The sequence below is a fragment of the Chenopodium quinoa genome, unplaced genomic scaffold (assembly GCF_001683475.1).
Source record: "Chenopodium quinoa cultivar QQ74 unplaced genomic scaffold, ASM168347v1, whole genome shotgun sequence".
Lineage (NCBI taxonomy): Eukaryota > Viridiplantae > Streptophyta > Magnoliopsida > Caryophyllales > Amaranthaceae > Chenopodium > Chenopodium quinoa.
This window is the reverse complement of record NW_018742329.1, coordinates 4,947,993-4,956,252: the sequence shown is the minus strand read 5'-3', so window position 1 is coordinate 4,956,252 and position 8,260 is coordinate 4,947,993. Positions and strand designations below refer to the sequence as shown.

The 8,260-nt window shown below is 29.5% G+C and overlaps 1 protein-coding gene across 1 annotated transcript; it reads left to right on the top strand.

Annotated features, from left to right (window-relative positions):
* Positions 1-938: 938 nt before the first annotated feature.
* Positions 939-7,917, top strand: LOC110690734 (GDSL esterase/lipase At1g29660-like). The gene is made up of 5 exons (XM_021867619.1): positions 939-1,258; positions 5,106-5,230; positions 6,837-7,076; positions 7,192-7,432; positions 7,544-7,917. The coding sequence occupies exons 1-5, from the start codon at positions 1,030-1,032 to the stop codon at positions 7,774-7,776; spliced, it is 1,068 nt and encodes a 355-aa protein (XP_021723311.1). The 5' UTR covers positions 939-1,029; the 3' UTR covers positions 7,777-7,917.
* The last annotated feature ends 343 nt before the right edge of the window (positions 7,918-8,260 follow it).

Sequence of the window (8,260 nt, the reverse complement as noted above, 5' to 3'; positions counted from 1 at the left end):
AAATTATGTATTTATTATATTAAACCTCCATTATTATTGTCATACCGAGTATGCTTTACAATTACAGAAATACAAATTTGAGAAATTACATTAATTTTGTTAAATAATGGTCATATATACTACTCCGTATTTTGATCATTCTATTTTTTATATACTATTTTGATGGAATCTAATTTATTATTAACTTAATTTATTTTAATTATGGAAAAAAGACTTGCGTGGACCTGGCAATAATGTTATTGTGGACCCGAGGTTTATACACACGCACCTGACATTATATTGAACATAGTTACCTTTAATTTTTACACAGTAACCCTATTTTTAACATAGTTACCTTTACTAAAACTAGTATAACGTTTAATATTATTGTGAACTTAAAGTATAACGTTATGACCCTAATTTTAAAATACTGACTTTTATTATTCATATTAACCGGTATATAAAATATTTTATTAAAAAAATTAACCTCTTATAGCCTATATATTACCAAAATGACTTTTATTTCAACATAAAGACCTTTTTTCTATTATAGTGACTCTTTTTTTTAACTAATAAAACAACCATACTATAAATTTCAGTTTGCAACTTTTACAAGGTCGTACTTGACGTTCTACTGACAACACTGTACAATTGCACACTCCATTTGATTAACTTAATGGATAATTAAATATCAAGACAAAATTACACAAAAATATCTTAAAATGCTTCTCCGTAGTAGCGTACGTATCCGATTAACGGGTCAAATCATCTAACAAAATCACATGTTATTTAACAGCTGAGAAGACCAACTATCAACTTATTCAATAAAATTAATATCAACTAGTCTAAATCCTTCCATAATTGTTTTTTTTTTTTAAAAGAAACTTAAACGTTTTGAAATGACGTACATTGCATGGGTTTCCTTTTCACAATATCGTGCTATATATAAGTATGGAAGCAACTTAGCAACATGCAATCCAAGACCACAAATCTCATCTTAAATATCACAAAGTTGTAAGACTAACACTTCTCACGCAATCAATTCCTAAAATGTTACGAATTATAATTTTTGTTATTTTTATGGTTTGCGCGGTTTTGGTTAAGGGCGAACCAAAAGTGCCATGCTACTTCATTTTCGGGGACTCACTGTCCGATGTTGGAAACAACAATAATCTCAGGACAATGGCTAAAGCAAATTACCCGCCATATGGGGTTGATTTTCCTGGTGGCGTACCAACTGGCAGGTTTACCAATAACCGGACTATTGAGGATTATATCTGTAAGTATACCCTTCATCATTTCATCAATTACCGGAAAAATTTACCTCATTGATCCGTCGTTTGAAAAATCTGTTACTAATTAGCTAAGGATAAATAAAAATAACATACCAGATATATTAAAGGATTTATAGCTCAATATTCTAATCACTTGCTTGCAATTCTTTTGACAAAATATATTTTATTTCTCACAATACTTCAACTATATTTTCTTTTAGCTTTGGCAGGTTTTGTTACACCCATATAAAAGTTCATACATTCATTATATTAGTATTAAGCTATAGTATGCAATATTGTTAAGAATACACAAAATACATTGGATGAATTGTATATGTTGTGTGTACTTTCAATGCCGTGGATACAAGACTGGGAATCTTCGCCAATATAAAAAGAAAATGATGCCTTTGATGTGTCTATTAACTTAAGTCAGTTATGTGTGCTATGTGTAACTAAAATGTTTAGGGCCTATAACATGTGGGCTTGGTCATGGCTATGCTAGTGGCTAGTCATAGACTTTCTGGATACTAAGGTGGCTAACGAGCGCGTTGCGTGCCATATCTAGTCTTGTTCGGAAAGCTTTTTTTGTTTTTTATTATATTGATAACATAATATATGTAAACAAATTAGAAGCAAAATTGTTTGCATATTTTTCTAAATTTTTTTTATATAAACAACTAACATTAATAAAAGCCAATTTTTTTAAAAAAACAATTAACATTAATGGAGGCAAAATAAAAACTTGTACATATTTATAAGGGTAAACATGTAAATGCACATTTTGTAGTATATAATTAGCATACCTTATGCATATTTGCATGGTATTTTATTATATCTATTTGCATAGTAATAATTATATACTTTGTAAAATATGGAGAATGTAAAAAATGGAGAGTCTAAAAAATGCTTTAAACATTGAAATACACACAATCAATTAATCAATTTTAGTGATTCAAGAGATAATTTTAAGGCTTTTGAATTCATGAGGGTAAATAAGTAAAATAATATTTTTAGGATATAAATGTCCATGCACTATTCATAACAGTATTTTCTCAATTTTTATAAGGTATGGATAGTTGAATGGTAGTTAATTTCAAATTAATACTCCCTTCGTGTTTTTTAAAGTGTTACAGTTTGACCGTCACATAGTTTTAGGCAATTTAATTGACTTAAATAAAATAAGAGGTAAGTGGGGTAGTTGGAGTATTAAAAAAATTGTAAAAGAAAGATAGTGGGGTTAATAGTTTATTGAAAAGTAATGAATGTGAGAGGAAAGATATACTCCCTCCGTCCCTAAATTACATTCCTATTTCTAGCATTTATTCCTCACATAATAGAGGAAAGTAGGAATGTAATTTAGGAACGGAGGGAGTAATAAAAAAAAAGTAGTAGTGGGTTTGGGTGGGGACCATGAGAGGAGAGAGATATAATATTTTAATGTAGCTTTTTTCCAAAATAGAAAGTGTAACACTTATTAAAACACGACCGGATTTGGTAAGTGTAACACTTAAAAAAACACGGAGGGAGTAACTTAGAAAATCTTGGATGGACATGGTCCAAAATAATAATATTGTGGATCTAAGGTTTATATTCAAGTAATTGAGGTTATATTGAACATAGTGACTCCTAATTTTAAAATAGTAAGCTTAATTTTAACTGACTTTTTTTTTTAAAAGACATTTAATGTTAATGTGAACTTAAATTACGACATTATGTTGAATAAAGACTCAATTTTAACATAGTTATCTATATTATTTATATTGACCATTATATATTAAAAATATCATTTAAAAAATGTCACAATGACTTTTATTTTAACATAATAACCTTTATCTTAATATAATGACCTTTTTTTATTAATAAAACAATGATATTGTCTCTAATGTCGACGTTCCACAATAAATTAGTGTGAATCGAGTCTATTTAAGAATTTGTATAACTACTACGTTATTCAATATCATGGGGCTAAAGTACTAGTCTCGCCCTATTTTAGTGCATTGTATGGTGGTGACATATACTACCTCTGTTTTTTTATTAGTTGTCACGTTTTGACTTTATCACTATTCACACACTTTCTTTTAACCCTACTTTGTGATTTTTACGTGATGAAAAATATAGTCATGTGGGGTCTTGTTGGATTCATCACGGTATATATAATTTCAAAATATCGACTTTTTATGATTTTTTTCATATTGATAATTAAATATATTAACAGTTGAATTTATGCATAAGCAAATATGACTAAAGAAACGTGTCAATTAAAATTAAACGGAGGAAGTAATTTTTTTCCAAATTTCTATTATATCTTTTTGGGAAATTTTCTTAGGTAAACCTGTAATTTATAAAATTCTCAATGGTGAGTTACAAAAAAAAAAAAAAAACTTATTATCATTGGTAAACTAGAATTTTTATATTATGATAATTATAACATTAATGACTAATTTTAACTAAATATTTAATTATAATTAGGTTTTTTTTTTAAAATTTACATTTGAATGCTTAAAAAAATAGTTTCTTTTTTTTTTTTAAAAAAAAAAAGTCAACCCTTCCCGTTAGCATCCCACCACGTTGGCGCCGGCACCGACACCCACTCCCCTGCCCCAACCCATGCCGCGCTCAGCTCCCTCCCTCGACGGCGCGAGAGCCTCCACCATCCCTGCCCGCTTATCCTCGTTCCTTGAACCACCACCTTCCTTCCCCAAAACCCACCTCCATTCCCCCCAAAAACCCAAGAAACCACCCACGAAATCCCCAGCTGCCCATTACCCCCACATCAAAACCCTAATCGACCCTTTCCCCAACCTTCCAAACTGTTGATGTCGATCTTTAGAACCAAGGGCTCTAAATGGCCTGGATTGATTTCGTCGCCGTTGATTTCGTCCTGAAACCCTAACGCCTTGCCTTCGAAACCGTAGTCGTTAGGTCGTGGTTTTGGGTTTGATCTAGGATTCTGGGTAGGAGCCGCGGAGGAGAGGGAGGTTGCGGTGGAAGGAGGAGAAAGAGAGGAGGGATGTGGTTGCGGTGGCCAGTGGGAAACAGTCGGAGGAGAAAAAAGAGACCGGTTGACCGGTGGTGTCATTGGTGGTGGTCTGGCAAAGGAGGGGTTGTGTTTTTTTTTAAAAAAAAATAGAATTAACCATGGTCAGAAAGTTTATATTAAAAAAAAATTTCGAGTTTACCAATGATAATAAGTTATTTTTGCAATTCACCATTGAGAATTTTAAAAACTACAGGTTTACCCAATAGAATTTCCCTATCCTTTTTTTGAGTAAAATTTTCTTTTATACTTTTGTCGTTGATAACTTTTTAACATGACTTGGTCGCTTTAAAAAAAAAATTATGTTATATAAATATAAAAAAAATAAACATGACATAATCCTTTTTTAATTGGTTATTGTTTAATGCTACTCCATCATAATATTTATTATGCTATTGAAAATATATACTAAAATAATGGTTAGATAGAATATATTTAATATTGCATTATCCATTGAGCTTTTATGTTTAGAGTTAAAGCTAAAGAAAAAAAATTCAAAAGTATTACGAAGTACAGAAGTATACAATAATTTTGATGCCATAGTCAAAATTTGCATTTTTAGTTTCATACCTATTCAGTCCTATTTTTTAGCAATTTTAGCAAGTAAAATGAAAGGGGAAAAAAAATTGATAACACATATGTAAAGTTAGAGGAAATTTTTTTAATGAAAGCTTAACACATAACACATTTTAGTAAATTGATGAAATCAACATATTTTTGTTTTAGTAATTCTTAATAGATATTCTCTTTATTTATTTTTGCTATTTTGTATGGTAATTTGCTTAATAGTATATTAAAATATGTTGATTTTACAGCTACATATCTGGGATTCGACGAGTCTATAGGACCATATAGAGATCTAATGGGTCAAGATATATTGAGAGGTGTCAATTTCGCATCCGGTTCCGCTGGAATTCTAATGGAAACTGGATCACAATTGGTATGATCATAATTTCTACTTCTGTAAAACTCTCTCCGTCCCATAATATAGTTCATGTTATCCTATTTTGAGGATCCAAAATATTTTTTATTTTGTTTCTATTTTTGGAGGGTATATAAGATCATTGTACCATCACTTTTTTTTAACTTTATTTATTGTACTTTCTAAATTACCCTTGAATTTTGCACATGTCTTGTACTTTTTTCCACTTTCTCTTTCAAACTTTTGTCTATTGTACATTTCACTTTTATTTGGTGAAAGACTATTCAATTTTATTAATGTACTTCATCCACTTTTTTCTCCTACGGAGTATATCTTAAATACCGTAAAACAAACACAAACAAAAACTATATTATGGGACGGAGGGAGTACATAGTTTTTTTCCTAAATTGACAATAATCTAATATATATAAATAAAGTAGGCATTTTTGGAGAGTATTGGGAGCTCCACATAAGAAAAGGTATATTTTCGACCAATTAAAAATCAGATATCTATTTTATTTTAGAATTAAAAAAATCGCTCGCCACCTAAACAAATGTGACGAATAAAATTTTAAATTTTTTCCACGTAGGTAAAAACGACGAATAGTAATTTATTAAGATTTTAATTATTTAAGAATACTAAATTTTATCATTTTTATTTGTTACAAAACTAACAATTATCTTTAGATATTAGGATTTATATTATTTAAAAAACTAAAATTATATTTTGATATTTAAAAAATATAAATTATTATTTGATGTTAATGGTTTTATGTAAATATCTGATGATATGATATTTTCATACAAAATTTTAAAACTTATAATGAAAGAAAAAAAAATTAAGAGATCACCAAAAAAAATATTTATATACAAAATGTTTATAAAAATTCGTGCATCGCACGCCACATAAGCAAAAGTAATATTTCGACCAATGAAAAATAAGATTTATATATTAATTTAGAATTTAAATTTTCATCGCTATTTAAGAAAAAATTAACAAATTAAATTTGAGAATTGAAAACAAAAAAATAGTAATTTAAGATTTAAATCATGAAAAAAAACAAAAATTATCTTTTACATTAAGATTTATATTATTTTAACAAATAATTAGAAATTAAAAAATATATTTTGATTTAATGATTTTATCTAACTATCCGATGAATGAGATAATATTTATTTCAATTTATAAATTCAAGTTCTATATACGTAAAATTTGAATAAGAATAATTTAAAACTTAACAAAATATTTTACCTTATATTAATGTTAAAATAATAGAATAGAAAATAAAAAAAAATTAAGAAATTACAAAAAAAATATACAAAATGAAATATTTAAAAACCGTGCATCGCACGAGCTTATATCTAGTATTGTATTATAATAGGTAGTAACTTCCTTCTCAAAAAAAAAAAAAAAATAAAAAAAAAAAAAAAGAACGTACTCATTAACAAGCCACAAACTCTCAAGTATATATATATAAATGACAGTACAAGCTAGGAAATAGTTCATCAATAAAGATGGATTTTAAATTCTTACTAGTATTAATTATATATGCACGTGACATAAGCCTGCCTTTTCTACTAGACGTACATAATCATTTGTACTAATTGTAAAATTTTATTACAGGGTGATCGGATATGGTTGGATCGACAAATACGAAATTATATGCTGACCATCTTAAGGCTCCAATTTATGGTTTTCGGTCCAGTTTCGAACTACTTGAACAAGTGCTTATACACTGTGAATATTGGTAGCAATGACTACCTTAATAATTACTTCTTGCCGCAATATTATCCTTCACAGAGGCTCTATACCCCTGATCAGTTCACTAATCTACTAATTGCTCGATATAGATCACAATTACGGGTACTTTCTTTGTTGTTTCACACGTTAAATCCCTCCCAAATTTATTTATTTTACGAATATGATGTTGACTAATATCGATTTCGCATTAATTTTGGTTTTACTTTTGTTGTGTTAGACGCTATACAATACTGGTGCTAGAATGTTTGCAATTTTCGGCGTGGGTAATCTTGGTTGCGTTCCGTCTCAAATTATGAGGAACAATGCAACTGACTGTGTTGACGAAATCAACCAAGCTGCAAATATGTTCAATACAAAGCTTGAATCGCTTCTGGATGAATTGAATGCAAGGCTCTCTGGGGCTAAATTTACGCTAATTAGTCTCTCCAACCTGCAAGCCTTAAGCCCCCTTCCTGAAGGTACGTCGTTTAACAATTTAACAACTAATTCACGTTATTAGTTCAAAGTACACTAGAACAATGTAACTTCTGTATATCTGAGGTACAAAATCATTTTGCTAAATAATGCAGGTATTAATACAAACTCGACTTGTTGCACATTGAGGAGTGATTTCCAGTGTGAGCCTTATAGCACACCATGCCCTAATCGGGATTTGTATGCATTCTTCGACGGATTTCATCCAACTGATGTTGTAAATGGAGGAGTAGCTGAAGCTGCATATAGTTCTCCAGATCGTCGTATCGCTAATCCGATGAACATCAATGAATTAACTAGCAATCAGCAGGGCAAAGCGACGTACTGATATTAGTGAAACTAATATTATTGTTGCTCCAAATAAACGGTTCTATTAATCGACATTCTTATTTATTTGTGATTATTCCAACTTTTGTTTTTTTCGTTTGTGTTGCTAATAAAAGTGCCCAAAGATTGATCTTACGGTCAACCTGAATTTTAATCTTCAATGGCCTTGGAAAGTTGGAATCTAATATTTTGTGATGTTACAAATGAATTGGACCATTGAATTAAATTATCTTCAATAAGAAAGATTAATATTTAATGAGGCTTCGTTGACTCGCTGTTCATGTTATTTATATTCGTTTACTTGTTTCTGTACGACTATACTTACTACTCCTTAGTCCCTACATTTTTTTTCAAGTCTAACATTAATATTTAAAAATTGTTAGAGAAATTTACTGTATGGTTTTTTTAGTTGGTGGGGTTAATAATTTCTCCCTACCTTTTAGGAGTGTTTGATTCAATATATTGTAATGTATTGGAATGGAATC